General features: G+C 43.4%; 2 protein-coding genes across 4 annotated transcripts in view; one reads left to right on the top strand and one right to left on the bottom strand.

Moving 5' to 3' along the window:
- The window catches only part of TCP11L1 (t-complex 11 like 1), a 38,108-nt gene extending 20,326 nt beyond the window's left edge, over positions 1 to 17,782 (bottom strand). The window contains exons 1-4 of one of the 3 annotated variants that reach the window (XR_004680692.1): positions 17,608 to 17,782; positions 14,496 to 14,682; positions 1,877 to 2,009; positions 471 to 591 (exon numbers count right to left, since the gene is read on the bottom strand). Coding sequence is in view for 2 of the 3 variants with exons in the window: in XM_035012530.1 (XP_034868421.1) it covers positions 471 to 591; positions 1,877 to 2,009; positions 14,496 to 14,658 (417 nt within the window). In the remaining variant the exon portion in view is untranslated. Of the gene's footprint in view, positions 1 to 470; positions 592 to 1,876; positions 2,010 to 14,495; positions 14,683 to 16,937; positions 17,152 to 17,607 lie in introns of those variants that run through there. The other 2 variants (XM_035012530.1, XM_035012531.1) reach the window with 2 other exon arrangements.
- On the top strand, positions 12,059 to 12,264 carry LOC118015742 (40S ribosomal protein S29-like). The gene has a single exon (XM_035012532.1). It carries the CDS (start codon positions 12,091 to 12,093, stop codon positions 12,262 to 12,264), a length of 174 nt encoding a protein of 57 aa, XP_034868423.1. The 5' UTR covers positions 12,059 to 12,090.
- Positions 17,783 to 21,006: the final 3,224 nt, after the last annotated feature.

The following is a 21,006-nucleotide window of genomic DNA, read 5'->3' as shown; positions in this document are numbered from 1 at the left end:
AAAATAACCTTTGTTTTCTCTAAATAATTCTGTTTCTAAAAATATAAACCTTCAGGAGCACCTGGGTGGCTCAGTCAGTTAAGTGTCCAACTCCTGGTTTCAGCTCAGGTCACGAATTCAGGGTCATTTGGGTCGTGAGATTGAGCCCCATGTTGGGCTCCACACTCAGTGCAGAGTCTGCCTGGATTCTTTCTTCCCTCCCTCTGACCCTGACCCTGCATGTGTGCTCTCTCTCTCTAAATAAATAAATCTTTAAATATATACCTTCATTTACAAACATAAAACCTTCAGGTTATCATAGCTTGTTTCAAATTTTTAAAAGGGCATTGAGCCAAAAATAGTCTTAATCCACATTTCAGCAAGTACTTTAGCTTATCCTTCTATTTCTTTAGTCTTCTGGTGCAGTAACACAGAGAGGTTAAATACTCCTAACACGCCAGAAAAGCACCACAATTTGCTCTCTGCCTCACCTCTTTGATTTCTCCAACAAGTTTGATGGCATGGTCATATGTCGGGGGCTCTTCACTTAGCTGGATGCTCAAGCAATCCCAAAAAGCTTTATGTACAATCTCCTTTACTCTCTTCTCCAAGCTGGAAACAAATGAAAAAAGAAAAATAAATAAATAAAATATTTGAGCCTCAAATCACTCTCAAAAGCACAAATTCTATAGGTTTAGGGTGAGAAATTTTAAAAATAATTTGGATGAAGAAAAGACTTCCCAGATATACCTTATTTTAAGTTTAGTGATTTATTTCAATAAATACCTCATTGGACAGAATAATTTTCAACTCATTGGACAGATGACATTGGGCCAATTAATAGCATATAACAGTGCCATATGATTAAAAGCATATTGAAAAGTTCAGAGCTGTTTTCTTAATTTTCTTAAGATATTAAGTTTCTTAAGATATTTATGATTAAGTAGTTTAAGATAACAACTCAGCATGTATATAGGCTGAAGGACTTTTTTCCAGAAAATATCCTATTCCTATGTGATCTATGAGACACTTGCTTAATTAGGTACCAAACTGTAAAACTAACATGTAACATCTCACTAAAACCAGTCTTTAGGGGTGCCTGGCTGGCTTCGTCAGTAGAGCATGATATCAGGGTTAAGAGTTTGAGCCCCACGTTGGGTGTAGAAACTACTTACAAATAAAAATCTTAAAAAAAAAAAAAAAAGTATATTGTGAGAGCAAAAAAAGTAGGTCTTCATGATTAATGTGAAAAAGTACTGTCTTTGCAGAACATAGAAGAAATGTCCGTAAAGTCATAGAAGGCTCATGTGGGCGACTCTATAGGTTGGCAACCCAGCAGCCATTCCTCCTCCTTGGCTAACAGACTCCCAGTGTTTATCACGGCACTTTTACAATTGTAACGGGCAATGATTTTTCTTTCTTATGACAATACATTTTAAAAGGTACACTTTACAATCAAGAGTTTTAGATTTAATAGGATATGTGCCAGGTGCTATGGACATAGAAAATAACACATAATCTTCGTTTTTGTAGAGTTTACACTCTGGTGAAGAACATAGTAAACCAACAACCATAGTACGATGTGATAGTTACAAGAAATGAATGAAACAATACAACGAAAACACAAGATAGGACAGCTAAGTCCTATGCAGTAAGGAGAAGCTGACATGAAAGATGTCCACAGGAGACTTCCTAGACCTTTTATTTATGATCAGTGGTCCTGAGATCCATTTCCAAGAGTGATTCCAAGTATAGACGTACTGTGGGGTTTTTCTGAGCACCAACATACAAAAGGAAAAAATACATTTGAATATACTGACATCAAGCGGAGAAGACCTTTCCAGAACTGGTAAATGGCAGAGTTCCACTAAACAAGGTAACTCAGTAACCGCCTTACCTGTCTTCTGGTAATTCAACCGGTTTAATCCGAAAGTCTCCATTTACTACAATTTCATGGGCTAGAGCCATGTTAGTGACTCCTTTCGCTGTCTCTAGAAGTTCTTCTACTGTCACAAATCGAGGAGGACTAGCTGTAACAAAACCCAGGGTAAGAGATTTGCTTCTCTAGATAAAAATTTCCATTAAAGTGAGGAGAAGGCAGTGGTTCTGGTACCAGCTAATGATTTTGGTTATGCCTCTGTTTATGAAAATACTCCAGCAATTTCAAACAACAGAATTGTACTTGTTTCATTTTTATTTTAATCTAGAATCCTAAAAACAGAGACCACTTCCAATATTCAAAATATCTGTTTTTTTACTCAAGGCTGGTCCGTGGAAATGATTAAATTAAACTGAGACTTAGGTAAACTTTTTAAGTCACAGAGTATCAAATTTTCCAAGAAGCAGAGGGTTGTTTTCTAATCTCTTTGCTTTTTGTCTATCCTAAATTTAAGAAAGGAGACCGCAGATTTAGGATTTTCTCATTTGCTCCCATCAGCAGTTTACATTTTGCACCACCATTAATACTGTGCCAGGAATGAATCTCCCCAAATTAAAATCTCATCAAGTAGTTTAGGGCACCAGGTGCTATTCAAAAAACTCTAAAGCTACTACATTGTATATGATACTAAAAATGTTTTGAAACCATAATTTGAAAAGCACTGATCTAGAAGATCATTAAGAAGATATATTAATTTTATGTGAGGGGGATAAGATCTAGGCTTAAAATGAAATAAATAATGTCACTGGTTTGCACGGGTTTAACAGTTATAAAGATCTTCTTAGGTTAGTCAAAAATTATTTACCTTCCTCTTTTACTTTTTTCTTTTGCTCACCAAAAAAGGGAACCAAATCTAAGAGCTGGTCCTATCCTGTCTGGTAAAAATCTTTATTCAGTCACATAAGGGGAAGTTGGAAACAACATAAATTCTTCTCAATGTTTCTACAGAATATTAATGAAAATACTAAATAAATAAATAAATAAATCTTGCTTCATGGATATTAGTAAAATATAATGAACATCCAAAAATCAAAGCCCAGATAAAAATTTTCAATATTATTATTATTATTTTTATTTTTTTAAAGATTTTATTTGACAGAGAGAGACACAGTGAGAGAGGGAACACAAGCGGGGGGAGTGGGAGAGGGAGAAGCAGGCTTCCTGCGGAGCAGGGAGCCCGATGCGGGGCTCGATCCCAGGACCCTGTGATCATGACCTGGGCCGAAGGCAGACGCTTAACGACTGAGCCACCCAGGCGCCCCAAAATTTTCAATATTATTAAGATGTCAATTTCTGCCAAATTAATCTATTGATAAAATGCAATCCCAGTAAAAATTCCAGCAAGCTTTTTTGTTGAAAATGCCAAACTGGGGGTACCTGGGTGGCTCAGTCAGTTGAGTGTCTGCCTTTGGCTCAGGTCATGATCTCGGGGTCCTGGGATCGAGCCCCGCATCGGGCTCCCTGCTCAGCAGGGAGCCTGCTTCTCCTCTCCCTCTGTGTTCTCTCTCTCAAATGAATAAATAAAATCTTTAAAAAAAAAAGTACCAAACTGATTTTAAAATTTACATGGAAATGCACAGGACCTACAGAAATGAAAACTATTGTGGAAGAAAATAAAGTTGAAAGACTTTAACTGATTTCAAGAGTTACTTTAAAGCTACAACAATCAAGACAGTGTATTTTTGGCATGAAGATCGATCAAGTGAACAGAAGAGAGGACCCAGAAACAGACTGATACACACATACATACACATACATGTGGTCAATGAGGCAAGATCAGTTTAACTAAATAGTGCTGGAACAATTGGTTCTCTGTATATAAAAGAATGACCCTCGGGCGCCTGGGTGGCTCAGTTGGTTAAGCGACTGCCTTCGGCTCAGGTCATGATCCTGGAGTCCCAGGATCGAGTCCCGCATGGGGCTCCCTGCTCGGCAGGGAGCCTGCTTCTCCCTCTGACCCTCCCCCCTCTCATGTGCTCTCTGTCTCTCTCATTCTCTCTCTCAAATAAATAAATAAAATCTTAAAAAAAAAAAAAAAAAAAAAAGAATGACCCTCAACCCTTACCTTATATAAATAAAAAGGAACTCAAAATGGACCACAGACCTGGGGCGCCTGGGTGGCTCAGTTGGTTAAGCAACTGCCTTCGGCTCAGGTCATGATCCTGGAGTCCCGGGATCAAGTCCCGCATCGGGCTCCCTGCTCGGCAGGGGGTCTGCTTCTCCCTCTGACCCTCCTCCCTCTCATGCTCTCTGTCTCTCATTCTCTCTCTCTCAAATAAATAAATAAAATCTTTAAAAAAAAAAAAATGGACCACAGACCTAAATATAAGAGCTAAAACTATAGAACTCCTATGAGAAAAGACAGGTGAAATCTTTACCTTGAATTAGGTAAAATTTCTTAGAGTAAGATAAAAAAAAAACTCAACATATAAGAGAAAAAAGATGATAAATTATGCTTTATCAAAATTTAAAACTTTTGGGTGCCTGGGTGGCTCAGTCGTTAAGCGCCTGCCTTCAGCTCAGGTCATTATCCCAGAGTCCTGGGATGGAGCCCTGCATCAGGCTCCCTCCTCAGCAGGAAGCCTGCTTCTCCCTCTCCCCACTCCCCCTGCTTGTGTTTCCTCTCTCGCTGTCTCTCTCTGTCAAATAAAATAAAATCTTAAAAAAAAAAAAAATTAAAACTTTTATTCTGTGAAAGACTCCTATCAAGAAAATGAAAAGGCATGCCAGATAGGACAGAATATATGCAAAACACATATGTGATAAAGGACTTGTCCGGAATTAGAAAGAACTCTTATAACTCAAAAATAGACGACAACCAGTAAAAAACGGGCAAAAGATCTGAACAGACATTTCTCCAAAGTAGATACACAAGTGGCCAGTAGGCCATGAACAGCTACTCAACATCATTAATCATCAGTGTGAAATAACAGAAAATATGTATTTTGGTTTCTGCCCCTCTGTTCCTGGCACAAGACTCCTAAAATCCTTCTAATTTCCTAAGTGATAAGAACATTAGGAGCATCTAGTTTTAATATTTGGTTTTTGACCGGGCTCATTAACACCAGGCTCCTAAAACCCTTGTTAATTCCTAAGTGATAAGCACAAGCAGCATGTTTTGTTCTGTTGTGACTCTGAATGAGCTCCTGGATGGCTTCTGGATGGGGCTGGTCACCAGAAAGACCAAGCCATGATTAGAAGGCTGGATTTTTCAGTCCTGTTCTCCAGAGAGGGTAGAAGGGCTGGAAATGGAGTTAATAATTAATCATGCCTACATGAGGAAGCCTCTGTAAAGTCCCAATAGTAGGGGGTTCAGAGATCTCCCAGGTTGTCCAACACATCCATACTGGGAGGGTGATACACCCCAACTCCATAGGGACAGAAGCTCCTGCACTTAGGACCCTCCCAGACTTCACCCTATGTAGCTCTTCATCTAGCGGTTCATCTGTATTTACCTTTTAATAAACCGGTGAACAGTGTTGCCCTGAGTTCTGTGAGCCACTCTAGCAAATTAATAGAATCCAAGGAGGGGTCACTAGAATCTCCAGTCTATAGCTGACCGGTCAGAAGCAGAGACGACAACCTAGACTTGTGACTGGTGTCCAAATCAGAGGGATGGGGGGAGGGGGGTATTCCTGTGGGACTAAGTCCTTCACCTGTAATATCTGATGCTATCTCTGGGTAAATAGTGTCAGAATTTAGTTGAAGTGTAAATAGTGTCAGTTGAAGTGTAAGACACCCAGCTGGTGTCACAGAAAATTGATTGGGGGTGGGGAGCCCCACACATTTGGTAACTAGAAGAGCTATACTCTGTGTGAGTAGTAAAAGACACCCAGGAGAAAAACAGAGGAGGAAGGACTGGGTTTTGCCCCACGCAGGTAGAAAACTGTAGGTTTTTCCTTTTAGAATCAGGGAAATGCAAATTAAAACCACGCTGAGATACCAATAGATACCTACCGGAATGGCCAAAATGAAAGAGACTGATCATACCAAGTCTTGACATAGATGTGGAGCATCTGGAACTCTCGTACATAAACAATGGGAATGAAAAATGGAACCATCACTTTGGAAAACCAGCTCTTGTAAAAGTAAAACATAAACTTAACCACATGACCCAGCAACCCCACTCCTAGGTCTTTACCCAAGAAAACTGAAAACATATGGCCATGTTAAGACCTGTCTTCAAATGTTAATAGCAGCATTCTTCCTAACAATCAAAACCTAGAACTAATCCAAATGTGGATCATCTGCAGAATGGATAAACAAATTGTAACCATTCAACAGAAGACTACCCAGCAATAACAAAGAAATAAACTGATACATGCAAAGACATAGATGAATCTTAAAAGCATTATCTCAAGTTAAGAGTCAGATACAAAAGACTATATACAGTATGATTCCATTTATTTGAAATCATAAAAAGGGCAAAATTATAGTGACAGAAAGCAAGTAAGTGGTTGCCAAAGGCCAGAATTCATTATATGAGGCCACCATTACCCTGATACCAAAACCAGACACTACAGGGAAAGAAAAGTACAGGTCAACATCCCTGAAGAACATAGATGCAAAGATCCTCGACAAAATATAGCAAACCAGATTGAACAATACATTAAATGGATCATACACGATGATCAAATGGTGGGAAAGATTCACTGTGCAGGGGCATGGGAATTCAGGGAGGTGATGAAAATGTTCTAGCAGCTCATGATTGTGGTAGTAGTGACACAACTGTAAATGCATTTGTCAAAACTCAAATATGTACTTAAAATTCAATTTTATTATGTATAAATTATACCTCAAAATTGATTAAAAATTCAAAGGCACTGAGCAGGAATTTGCTACATGCATACTGATTATTAAATTTATTCAAGCTAATATATATATATATACTTTTTAAAGATTTTTATTTATTTATTTGTCAGAGAGAGAGAGAGAGCATAAGCAGGGGGAGCAGCAGAGGGAGAGGGAGAAGCAGGCTCCCCACTGAGCAGGGAGCCTGATGTGGGACTCGATCACAGGACCCCGGGATCATGACCTGAGCCGAAGGCAGACGCTTAACAACTGAGCCACCCAGGCGTCCCTATATATATATATTTTAAAGATTATATTTATTTATTTGACGGAGAAAGACACAGCGAGAGAGGGAACACAAGCAGGGGGAGTGGGAGAGGGAGAAGCAGGCTTCCCACTGAGCAGGGAGCCCAACGCGGGGCTCGATCCCAGGACCCTGGGATCATGACCCGAGCCAAAGACAGACACTTAACAACTGAGTCACCCAGCTAATATTTTCTGTTGCCATTTATCAGAAAATGGAACTTCCATTGTGGTATATCAATAGTGAGGATCAGAAGTTAAAGTTATTAAATTCCATCGGGCTCTTATCTTTTTTAAGATTTTTTTTTTAAAGTAATCTTGGGGCGCCTGGGTGGCTTAGTCATTAAGCGTCTGCCTTCGGCTCAGGTCATGATCCCAGGGTCCTGGGATCGAGCCCCACATCGGGCTCCCTGCTCGGCAGGAAGCCTGCTTCTCCCTCTCCCACTCCCCCTGCTTGTGTTCCTGCTCTCGCTGTGTCTCTCTGTCAAATAAATAAATAAAATCTTTAACAAAAAAAGAAAAGTAATCTCTACACCCAATGTGGGGCTCAAACTCACAACCCCGAGATCAAGAGCCACACGCTCTAATGACTTAGCCAGACAGGCACGCCAAGTTTTTCTCTCCTAAAGAGATTCAGGATTGTCACCAGGGCTTCCAAGTTATGTTTTAGCCTTGGTTTTGCAAAAATCTTCAAATGTCTAATCATCTTAAACTTCTGAAAATAAAAGAAACACTTTTCACAGTAAATTTACCATTTTTCACCAATTTGGGGCATTTCGGTGATGAGAAATAGACCCTGTTTGCATGCCACCTAGTCATGAAACACAATGGAAAGAGCACGTCAGGAAGAAATTCAGTTCCCTCTAACCAAGACTCTTGAATGTGACCTTCAACAAGTCATTTAAATCTTCCAGGGCCAGAGGCGCCTGGCTGGCTCAGTCAGTTAAGCATCTGACTCTTAGTTTCAGCTTCGGTTGTGATCTCAGGGTCGTGGGGTTGAACCCTTGGAGGAGCCGCTTGGGATTCTCTCTCTCTTCATCTCCCTCTGCCCCTAAATCTTTAAATCTTCCAGGGCTATTATTTCCTAATATGCAAAAAGAAGATAACCGAAAGAATGTTCTATGAAAGAAGAAACTCTTCCAAATTATAGGTAAGTGTGTTCTCAGGGTTTTGGGTACCCTTGGGACAAAACAGTTTGTACCGAGTGCTGAGAACATCAGACACCAGCTTACAGGAGCTGTCCAACTTAGAGACTACTTAAAATCAAACTTATTAATGAAGGGTACCTGAGAAAAAGAGATAAAAGCTATAATTCTAAGATATCAGGATACGTTACAGATCTACACACACAGGAATTGTTCACTGCATACTAATTACAGGGTTGTGGGATGGGATTGTTTTGTATTTGAGAATTCTCAAATGGCAAATGTCACCCAAAACTACTCTAGAGTACAGTGAAGCAAGAGTAAAGTTTATCCACAGAACTTACTGCACTGTGTAGAAATTGCTTGTTGCTTTGTCTTCCTCACTAGACGGCAAGCTCCATGAACAAAGAGATTATGAGGGCCTGCTGGCTCACTACTGGATTCCTGATACACAGTATGCACTTAATAAATATTGGCTGATTGACTGAACACAGAGACACCATAATTCAAAGTCTAGTCATGAGCTTTAAAAGTGTAAGAACTTAGGGGTGCCTGGCTGGCTCAGCTGGAAGAGCTTGCAACTCAATCTCGGGGTTGTGAGTTCAAGCCCCACACTGGGTGTGGAGATTACTGAAATAAATAAACAAATCAAAATGTAAGAATTTAGTGCCATCCATTTATCTAAGGATGCCTGGGATGTACTAATTAAATTCATGGGGTGGGGGGTGCCTGGCTGGCTCAGTCAGTAGAGCATGTGATTCTCATCTCAGGGTTGTAAATTTGAGCCCCATGTTGGGTGTAGGGATTACTTAAAAATAAAATCTTTAGGGGCACCTGGGTGGCTCAGTCGGTTGAGCGTCTGACTCTTGGTTTCAGCTCAGGTCATGATCTCAGGATTTTGAGATGGAGCCCTGTGTTGGGCTCTGTGCTCAGCATGGAGTCTGCTTAAGTCTCTCTCTCTCCTCCCCCTTGTAACCCCCCGTCCCCTGCTCATGTGCACGTGTGCCCCCTCTCTCTCCAAAATAAATAAATCTTTAAAAAAATAAATAAAAATCTTTTTTTAAATGCAAGAACTTAGTGTCATCCATTTATCTAAGGATGACTGGGATCTACTAATTAAACTCACAAAGACCTGATTTAATAAATCAAAATGCTAAATGGAAAATATTAACTGGAATAACAATTGATGTTTTTCATCTGAATACAGCATCTCTTACTGGTCAACAGGTGATTAAACACCAGAACAGAAGGCGCCCTGTGAGCAGAGAAGCATGTGGTAGTAGAGTATCTCAGAGGAGAAGTTATAGCGGACTGATCCTTACTCTGAGGAGCTCTATGTTGAAAGAACAGATCATCTTTTAGAATCAAATCACCACCTCAGATTAGTGCCAACCAATTCTCACAAGCCAGCCATTTTTTCTTTTTCAACATTGTCTGTCACTAACATTCTCTATCATTCTGCACCGAAATTCCAACGTGTGCGGGGGCAAGCAGCTGTCACACACCAGCCATTCAATTTTGACACTATCTACCTGCAGGTAGCATCAGATCTCACAAGTTAGGGGCTGGGTTCTATAAAACGGCCCCAGTCGCAAGTCCACATTGTCACCTGTGCTATAGATCAGAGGTTCCAACGACTCCCGCCTCTTGATTAATTTTTTTTTAAAGATTTTATTTATTTATTTGAGAGAGAGAGAATGAGAGACAGAGAGCACGAGAGGGAAGAGGGTCAGAGGGAGAAGCAGACCGCAGACCCCCGCCCCCCCCCCCCCCCCCCCCCCCCCCCCGCTGAGCAGGGAGCCCGATGCGGGACTCCATCCCCGGACTCCAGGATCATGACCTGAGCCGAAGGCAGTCGCTTAACCAACTGAGCCACCCAGGCGCCCTTGTTTGATTAATTTGCTACAGCGGCCCATAGAACTCAGAGAAACACTTTACTTACCAGATCCCTGGTCTAGTATAAAAGGATGTAACTCCGGAGCAGCCAGATGAGAAGATGCGTGGGGCAAGGTACGGGAAAGGGGGCGGAGCTTCCATGCTCGGAGCACCCACTCTCCCAGCACCACCACGTGTTCACCAACCCGGAAGCTCTCCCGAAACAGTCCTCTTGGATTTTTATGGAGGCTTCATTATATAGGCATGATTGATTAAATCACTGGCCATTGGCCGGGCACCTGGGTCGCTCAGTCCGTTAGGCAGCCAACTCTTGATTTCAGCTCAGGTCATGATCTCAGGGTCCTAGGCTAGAACCCTGGCGCGGCTCCCTACCGGCTCCATGTTTGGTGGGGAGTCTGCTTTAGGATTCTCTCTCCGCCCCTCCCCCCACGTGCCTGTGCATGTGCAGGCACGTGCTCTTTCCCTCTCTCAAATCTTCAAAAAACAAAAAAAGAAAGAAAGAAAGAAATCACTGGCCATTGGCAATTGATTCAACCTCCAGCCCCTCTTCCTACTCTGGAGGTTGGGGGATGGGACTGAAAGTTCCAACCCTCTAATCACATGACTGGGTCCCCTGGCAACCAGCCCCCATCCTTCAGAGACCTAGGTGGTTTCCGGTCGCCTCATTAACATAACAAAAGACACCTTTCTAGGGCTCATCACTTAGGAAATTCCAAAGGAGCTCTTTGCCAGGACTGGACAAAGACCAAATATAGTTCTTATTTTATAAATCACAGTATCACAGGTACCAATAGCAATTCTGCCTTTAAAATACTACTCTATTATAATTTGCAGGGCTAAAGGTTATTTTTTGCTATTTACATTTTAACTTGTAGCATTCCAGAAGTGATTTTAGAGTTACTGTAAACTCAAATGTCTGCAGTTAATTTCATATTTTATAAATTCTTATTTATGATCTATGTGATCAGTGATGCTTCCTGATGTGGTCCTCAGATTACGGGGTCTGAGCTTTACCACAGAGGCCCACTGCCCTGTGCCTACCTACTATTATAAGGAGTGAGAGCAAGGAAGCCAGAGGAATATTTTAGGGCACTGACTTTATACCTCATTTTGGTATAGACTTCTAAAAGAATTTAATGAAATATTCCATGACTTTCTTCCTAAAAAAATGCATATGCACACAAATGTTGATATACTTTTCTGGCTGTTCCTAGGACCCCCTAACACTTAATCATGGGTCCCAGGTAAGTACTCTTGCCTTAAGGATATAACTACACACAATCTCGGATAATATAGTCTAGTGTTGGCATGACATTAATTTGGAGTCATGCCAGTAGACTGACAGGATGCCAAAGGCATGGCCATCAATCAAAGAATGACTAAAGATCTATACCACTGGTCCTCCTTATCAGAAACTGTAGGTGATAAAACCATCATGTTGGCCATATACATCCAAATTACAGCAATCAGTCCTGGTATCTTTATTTATTTATTTTTAAAGGTTTTATTTATTTATTTGACAGAGAGAGACACAGTGAGAGAGGGAACACAAGCAGGGGGAGTGGGAGAGGGAGAAGCAGGCTTCCCACGGAGCAGGGAGCCCGATGCGGGGCTCGATCCCAGGACCCTGGGATCATGACCTGAGCTGAAGGCAGACACTTAACGACTGAGCCACCCAGGCGCCCCTGGTCCTGGTATCTTTAAATGCAACAGATGACATGCCAGTAGTATTAACAATTAATATTTATTGAGCATTTATTAGGTGCCACGCATTACTCTAAATGCTTTACATGAATTCATTTAATCTTTACAACCATCCTAAGAGATAAGTGTATTTTCCTCATTTTAAAAATGAGAAAACAGGGGCGCCTGTCTGGCTCAAGTCGGTAGAGCATATGATTCTTGATCTCGGGGTTGCGACTTCAAGCCCCACATTCGGCATGGAGCCTACTTTAAAAAAAATAAAAATAAAAAAAATAGGGGTGGCTTTTTTTTTTTTTTTTTTTTTTTTTGCCTCGTTGCATCCGAGAGAGCAAGATGGGTCACCAGCAGCTGTACCGGAGCCATCCGAGGAAATTTGGCCAGGGTTCTCGTTCCTGCCGCATCTGCTCAAACTGGCACAGTCTAATCCGGAAATACGGCCTCAATATGTGCCGCCAGTGTTTCCGTCAGTACGCAAAGTATGATATAGGCTTCATTAAATTGGATTAAGTGAACTTCCTTGAATTGGTCATCCAAGATAACCTACCTTAACTGCAGATATCCAAGACACCTACTTTAATGCTAACTCATTGTACATAAAATAAAAATACTCCAATTAAAAAAAAAAAAAAGGGCAGCCTGGCTGTCTCAGTTAGTACAGCATGCGACTCAATCTCAGGGTTGTGAATTCGAGCCCCAGGTTGGGTATAGATTACATAAAATTAAAATCTTAAAAAATAAATAGAAATGAGAAAACAGAAGCTTTCTAACTATACGTATTAGAGATCAATATGACCAAAGTCATATTTGCTTACAGTGAGTTCTTTGTACTCTGGCTGCTGGGAGAACCCTACTTTTTTCTGCAAAAATAATTTTTTCTGCAAGGCCTAACGCATGCATGATAGACTTATCAACAGCATGTTTCCCTGAACTTATTGGTGTACCTATCAAAATCTATGTGATACTAAATCACAATAAAATGGGGCCCATAATGTTCGCTATAAGAATACTATATTGTGGGGCACCTGGGTGGTTAAGCATCGGTTAAGCATCTGCCTTTGGCTCAGGTCCCGATCTTAGGGTCCTGGGATTGGGCCCTGTGTTGGGCTCTCTGCTCATCAGGAAGTCTGCTTCTCCCTCTCCCCTGGCAACCTCCCCACTCCACCCCAAGCTCTCTCTCGCTCTCAAATAAAATCTAAAAAGGAAAAAAAAAAATACTATGTTGAGGGGCGCCTGACTGGCTCAGTCAGTAAAGCATGCAACTCTTCCTCTCAGAGTCCTGAGTTCAAGCCCCACACTGGGCATAAAGCCTCCTTAATTTAAAAAAAAGGGGAGGGGGCGCCTGCGTGGCTCACCCATTAAGCGTCTGCCTTTGGCTCAGGTCATGGTCCCAGGGTCCTGGGATGGAGCCCCACATCGGGTTCCCTGCTTGGCAAGAAGCCTGCTTCTTCCTCCCCACTCCCCCTGCTGTGTTCCCGCTCTCGCTGTGTCTCTGTCAAATAAATAAATAAAATCTTTAAAAAGAAAAGAATACTGTGTGGACTAATAAATTACCTGGGAAGAGCTTTGATCATTTTAAAAGAAACACACCTGAAACCCCAAAAATGTTCATATTTCTTTCAAATATGAAGAACTACTGATCATCTACACTTTAAAGAGATAACATCAGCACCGACATTTTTAGACTATGACACTCCCTCTTAAAACTTTCATTTTTGGACTCACTTCAAAAAGCTTAAGTATTCTTAATAAAAGACATGAGTTGGGGCGACTGCTGGGAATACTTGCGGAAATTACCACCCTTTCATCCTTGAGGCCCTGCTCCCTGCCAGGGAACTGAAATGACTTCACCACACATTCAGCAAACTGAATCCCCTCAACCTTGTGGGAACTAAGCCCCCAGGCAATGGAGTTAGGGTGTGGTGACCTCACTCACATTCAAAACCTATTTCTTTTTTAATCTGCACAAGCACAGTCCTGGCTGGAACCTGCCTCACACTTTTCAGATGTTTTTTAAATTAAAGCTACAATTTGCACTCCACCCTATTTCTCAGAGCACTTCAGAGAAAGTGGAATGCCACAGAGACTGCAGGAAGATAGGAATATTCTGGACATGATCCTAAAATTTTAATTTCTCAAGCAATTGAAAACCCACAAGTGGGGACGCCCGGGGGGCTCAGTCATTTAAGCATCTGCCTTCCGCTCAGGTCAGGATCTCTGGGTCCTGGGATCAGCCCTGCAGGGCTTCCTGCTCAGCAGGGCGTCTCCTCTCTCCCTCTCTCTCTGCCACTCCCCACCATGTGCTTTTTCTCTCTCTCTCTGTCAAATAAATAAAATCTTAAAAACAAAAAAAAAGAAAGTCCACAAGTGAATAGGCTGCCAGTTGAGAAACTTGGCTATTCTTTTTTTTTTTTTTTTTTAATTTTATTTATTTATTTGAGAGAGAGAATGAGAGAGAGCATGAGAGGGGGAGGGTCAGAGGGAGAAGCAGACTCCCTGCCGAGCAGGGGAGTCCGATGCGGGACTCAATCCCGGGACTCCAGGATCATGACCTGAGCCGAAGGCAGTTGCTTAACCAACTGAGCCACCCAGGCACCCGAAACTTGACTATTCTTAAATACTAGTTATCGGCAATGTTATCATATTAGAACCCAGCTCAGGGCCACAGGTACAAGGAAGCCTAATCAAAATATCATCTGAAAACAATAATATGGCTTCTAACCAAAGTCAAATTTGCTTACAGTGAGGTCTTTGCACTCTTTGGGTGCTGGGAGAAACCGACTTTATTGTTTTCTGTAGAGCTTCATCAGAACCTTCCACAGCATCTTCAAGGTCTTGCTCAGAATCATTCGATTTTGATTTTCCGGCTTCATTTATATTGGGCTGGCCAGGGTTTTCGGACATTCTCAATTAAGTTTATTTACTTTCCTAGGAAAGAAAAAAAAAAGTGAACCAAATGTTCTGGCTCTGTCACTAACTAGCAGTAGGACTCTTGGCAAATCATTTATTTTCTTTGGGTTTCAATTTTCTCACCTGTAAGAATGAATGGGCTTGCGAAGATCTTATCCAGCTATCATATTCTACCTCAATGATTAAACAGATACATGTAAAATGACACTTATGATTTATCAAATTTATGGACCTGTACCTCAGAGAGCGACGAGTTTGAATATTTTTGTCCCACTCCTAAGTACCATGTCAAAACAGGACCTTACATTGTCGGAAGATAATACTATCAGCTGCCTGCTTCTATTTTAATCAAAAAGTGATTCAATTCTTCCATTCTTTACTTTCATTCCTGAGAGTGGATATGAAAAGTTGTTGGAAATCATGCTTTTTTAACTTCGCTTCCAAATGAAGACACTGGGCTGAGGAGCTGGTTCTCTGATTCTGTTGTGTGAATAACTAGGGATGACACATAGAAGATAGAATCTTACAAAGCATGTAAGAATATGTGGGGCAAATATTTTTATTAACTTCTTGCCAGTCAGCAGGAAAAGATGGTAAGGAGGACGTTGCAAACAACCACAATGTATGGGGTTGGGTGGGGTTTTAATTTTTTAAGTTGCTGGTTAGAACAGTAATAATACTTAACACATTGGTTTGGGCCAGTTAAAAAAAAGGGGGGGGAACTTGCAATTGTAGCCTCTTTTTACTGTAAAAGTTTTTCTCAAGTTTTTTACCCCCGAGTTTTTTCTAGAGTTCTCTCTTCCTAAGGTGTTTCTAATTAAGGGAGAAGACAGACACAATGTTTCTGCATTCACAATACTGCAAATAATTAGCATTTGTACCATCAGCACTTGGAGATCACAAAACATTGTCATAAATACTAATTAGCTTTTATTATATACCTTGGAGGGTAATCCAGGGATGAAAAGAAATGCTGACTGCTTCCAAAAGGTCTGGCAGACTCTCTTTTGCACATTAGACAGAGACGAATCATTTGATATAATTATCTGAACTTTCAGAATCCTCCATTAAGTAGAATGAAGTTACTGGAATTGACATTTTCAGGCCTGTATTTTTTTTCCAGGGCTGTATTATTTTTTTAAGATTTTATTTATTTATTTGACAGAGAGAGAGAGACAGCGAGAGAGGGAACACAAGCAGGGGGAGTGGGAGAGGGAGAAGCAGGCTCCCCGTTGAGCGGGGAGCCTGATATGGGGCTCAATCCCGGGATCATGACCTGAGCCAAAGGCAGACACTTAATGACTGAGCCACCCAGGCGCCCCTCCAGGCCTGTATTATTAATATGAAGGTTGCTTTAATGCAGTTCCCCTTACCTTCCAACATCCCACTCCAGACACCCATTTCCTCTGTCCTAAATCCTATTAGGCTCTGGATATGCTCCAAGATCCAAAAGGTAACATTGCCAGCATATTCTATGAGAAAGGACAAATACACACTTCTAATTTTATCCTCTTCACATGCTGAGAATGACCTCAGAAAGGATGAAGTAACTCTTAACTGCGCAGTTAGGAGGAAGGCATGCTTTTCTCTAACGCTCAGTTTAATAAACTAACCCCATCTTTTAAGATTCAGCTCGAGTCCTACTCCTCCCAGGACACTTCCCCACAGTGTCTGCACCTTTCTCTGAACTCCGTCGGGCTAGTTACTGCACATCTGGCATGCATCATTGCCTTAGATCCAATTCAACATACACTTATTTAAATAGGCCTGGAGAGGGAAACATGCTCACAAGGAAACGGAGTGAAGCTTAAGCTTTGGTGGCATGATGAAACCACTAAAGGAACATAGTGGAGGGATTAAGGAATTCCGCCTGGAAGGAGGCTGGGATAACCTTCCCGGAAAAGGGGACATTGGAGCCGTTCTTTTGAAAAGAGCAGGATTTCACGCAATTAAAAAATGTCTAGAGTGAGAGAAGAGGTGGAAAGGGGGGCATTTCACCCAGAGGGCACATGAAAATGAGAAAACTAGTGGCAGGTGATGAAGAGGGAAAGGTGGGTTGGGGGAGCCCCTAAAATTGCTAGTTTTATTAAAAATAACTCTTCACCTAGATTTTTAACTTCTTCATGCCCAACACCAACCATATTTCCCACATATGCTCCATCCGTGTAAGTCTATGTTCCAAACAGATGCCCACTAAGTATTTGGTGACAGCGGTGTCATCTCTGTTGATGTCAGCGTGTGGGCAAAGGAGGGGCGTTGGTCTCAGGACGTACCTGGGTTCCAATTTTGGCTCTTTACTAGCTGGGGAACTTCAGTTTCCTCATCTGTAAAATGCAGCTGCCTACTTCTTCGATTTGGGGGTAAGATGAGACGACAGAATGTGCAGCTGGTACACTACAGGCTTTCCACAAAGGGGAGCTATAATTCCTGGAACTGGTAGCTACAGGAACCCCGGATTGCTTACAGCGTGCTCATTCAACAGTCACCAACTCCTCCGCCCGGAAAGGGAACCAGGGGTAGCAGGATCCTCGCACGGGTCCTAAAGACCTTCTACCCGAGCTACACGCCGGGCCCTAAAGCCGCCACCAGAGACTCCCCAGCAGAAAAGGTCTCTGAGCAAAGGAAAGGCGCCCTGTCTACAGTCGCCGGGAGCCGCTCCCTCCTGCACCCAGCGCCACTCAAGCTCAGCGCCCGGATTCCGTTGTAAACAACTGTTCCGGCCGGCGAGGGAGTGGCGGGCCGGCAGCCAGCGATGGCAGAGGGGCGCGCTGGGAGCACGGCCTCGAGGGCTGGGACAAAGGCCACCCCGCCGCCGTCCCTGCCTCCACCCGACAGCACGGGGCCCGACCTGCCCGAGGAGGCGAAGAAATGCCTGTGACTTCCACCTGGCGCCTCCCGTGCGGGCCCCGCAGGGCTGCCAGCCTCTGCGTCCGCTTCCCTCACCTGCCGCGGAGTTCTTCCTCCTGCCGCTCGGGCGGGGAATGAGACGGGCGGCGGAGGCGCGGAGCGACGCGCGGCGAGCACGGGACACTTCAGCCTCTGCCCTTCCGAGGCCGCATCCCTCGCCGCGCTGCGGGCCGTCCTCCCCGCCCGGCTCCGGTGGGTAGCGGCCAGTGCGGCCGCTCCTCAAACGTCGGGAAGGAGGAGGCAGCCCTTTAGCCGGGAGGTGCCCGCCCCTCGTAGGGCGGCGCCATGTTTCCGTACGGAAAGGCGGGAGGCGCGGTCCCGTACGCGCGGAGTTTGCTCAATGGGCGGGAGCTCGAGCCGGGCGGCGCCATGTTTCCGTACGGAGATGCGAGAGGCGGGCTCCGAGTCGGCCGACAAGGCTCAGTGGGCGGTGGCTCGGAGCCCGGTGGTGCCCGCTCCACTCAGGGCGGCGCCATGTTTCCGTACGGAAAGGTGGGCGCTGTTGGGAGAGTGTGAGGCGGGCGAGGAACACGTGGTAGAGCCGGCGCGGAGTCTGTCGAATGAAAGAAAAAGGCCGCTTATTCGCAACCTCATTCAAAGCCTTCCCCGCCCGGGTTTTCGAACTTCAATATTACATGTTTCGTCACCGCACATAGTTTATTATTCTACCTAATCTGGGCGGTTAAAAAAAAAAAAAAGCCATGCTTACCACCTGGATAGCCAAGCCTCACTTTAATGGCACAGATTCATTGTGGTTTGGGGATCCTCTCTTACCTAAGTGGTTGCTACACTTTGTCGATAGAAAGAGCGAGACTTCAGCCCGGAAGAGACGCGGGGCAAGGGGACGAACGGTTCCCATGAGGGTTCAGCTCGGTGTAGGTACGTAAACAACAGTGAGGACTTGGAGCATTTTATGACTGTGTTCTAGAAGGGGAAAATATGCTAAGACAAGCCCGTTTTGGAGCCTCATCTGCTCTATCACAGGAAGTGGGGGCCGTGATGATCTCGGCACTGGACTAGTGGCTGCCCCCAAAACACCATGCTTTTCTCACCTTTTAGCAGTAGGATAGCGAACTACGTGAACAGAGTTTTTGTACCTAATCTTAAAATGTAAAAGCTATCTGAGGCGTCTGGGTGGCTCAGTCGTTAAGCGTCTGCCTTCGGCTCAGGTCATGATCCCAGGGTCCTGGGATCGAGACCCGCATCGGGCTCCCTGCTCTGTGGGGGGCCTGCTTCTCCCTCTCCCCCTCCCCCTGCTTGTGTTCCCTCTCTCGCTGTCCCTCTCTCTGTCAAATAAATAAAATTTTTAGAAAAAAAATTAAAAGCTATGTGATTAACTGTTCATTTTGTAGAGATGCTATAAGACTTAGCATAAGTCATGTATGCCTTAATTAAACAAAATAAGGGAAATAATCTAGTCTCCTACCCGTAGCTTATAAAACTTGTTAAATTTAAATAACTAGAAAAGCAAGATGAAGTGAAACGAGTGCTTTCAAACACTACTAAATAGATCACATTAAGAATCAAACCATTCACTAACTAGCACATTAGGTATTTTTTCTTAAATACACAAGCACATCAAAATCCTCAATGAGGATTCACTTTAGGAGAGAAAAAAACAAAACCCTTAAGATACTCAACCACCTGGAATAGAGATTCACCAAGAAAACATTAAGCTCTCACTGTGGAGTCCAGACTAATATACCATACAGTCTCTAGATTAGTGGTTCTCAAACTACACCCTAAAATTGTCTGGGGTGTGGGCATTCTAAAACGATCATCTGAAACTCTGGGGGTGATGCTGGGGGAAAAACTGTTAAGCTTTCCAGGTGATTCAAATATGCAGCTAGGCAAGAACCACCTCCCCAGAGAGATCCACCCTTGCCCCCGCCACATCTACACCCCTAGTGAGAGTTCACTACCTTCCTTGAAGGATTAATATAAACAATTTTCACTTGTGGAGGGGACACTGTTACAGTATTAAAACCATTGATTTGACTTGTAATGGTTACTTTTTATCTTCTGATATACTTGGAATTGTTTCAAATATTAAAAACATATGGACACCTTGTTTGATTTTTTTGGCTTCAAGCACTGGAAACTCAAACTACTTCAAAATAAAGGGAGTTCACAGCAAGGCTCCCTAGGGTTTGGAAGGAGAAAGCCAGCAGCTGTTCTAGAGAGCAGTACTGTTTTATCATCTCCCCAAGACACACAGGATGGCTCTCATCACATCTCTACTCCTTGCTGCAATCCCCAGCACCCCTCTGAATCACAGACTGGTTTCTCTATTTTCTTAGTTGTTGCTTCCTCCTAATTTGGATTTTTCTATATAGAATTTCCTTGAGCAAGCTGATTTTTGTGCAAAATCAGTCATTTGCCTATAGGTAAGCTGTTCTTGGATCAGTGCTTAGCCCTGGTCTACTTAGCTAGAGTGGTGGCAAGGCTCATAGTCACCTAGGCATCAGGTGTCTAAGTGGGGCCGGGTCCCCAAGGGGATATCATGGATGAGGGCACACAGCAAGCAGCTGGCAGTTTTAGTGATACAGGAGGGGTGCCCACAGCATTCATGGTAGCACAGGACCCGCACTTTAAAACGTTGACCATGCTTGCGGCGCCTGGGTGGCTCAGCCAGTTAAGCAGCTGCCTTCGGCTCAGGTCATGATCCCAGGGTCCTGGGACTGAGCCCAGCATCGGGCTCCCTGCTCAGTGGGGAGCCTGCTTCTCCCTCTCCCTCTGCCTGCCTCTCTGCCTACTTGTTCTCTCCCTCTGTCAAATAAATAAAATCTTAAAAAAAATAAAAAATAAAACTTTGACCATGCTTGCAGTGAACAGGACCAATTTTTCTTAAACTTTATTCTTGCTTAGGAAGTTTGAGGTAAACTGATCTTGCTAGAATTTTCCATGAAATGAATGCCGCTGCTTCTAGGAACATGAATATAATAACTAGGCAGGGGCACCTGGGTGGCTCAATTGGTTGGGCGACTGCCTTGGGCTCAGGTCATGATCCTGGAGTCCCGGGATCGAGTCCCGCATCGGGCTCCCTGCTTGGCAGGGAGTCTGCTTCTCCCTCTGACCCTCCTCCCTCTCATGCTCTCTGTCTCTCATTCTCTCTCTCTCAAATAAATAAATAAAATCTTAAAAAAACAAAACAAAACTAGGCAGTTAGTTTGCTTCCCCTGAAGAAGTGTTAGGTTTTGTTTGCCAAATAATCATTCAATTATGTGCAAAGTAAAGGTCGCAAGTCAGATAGTACACACAGTTGCTCTATACTAATGTATAGTCTCGAGATTAGTGGTTCTCAACCCTAACTACATCTTGGACTCTCCAGGGGCAGGAGGGGGGGCAGGAGTTCTAAAAGGATCATCTGAGACTCCAGGGGTGATGCCAGGGAAGAACTAAGCTTCCCAAGTGTTTCGAGTTTGCAGCCAGGCA

Source organism: Mirounga leonina, unplaced genomic scaffold (assembly GCF_011800145.1).
Source record: "Mirounga leonina isolate KUSES-001 unplaced genomic scaffold, KU_Mleo_1.0 Mir_166, whole genome shotgun sequence".
Lineage (NCBI taxonomy): Eukaryota > Metazoa > Chordata > Mammalia > Carnivora > Phocidae > Mirounga > Mirounga leonina.
This window is presented reverse-complemented; position numbering and strand designations above follow the sequence as displayed.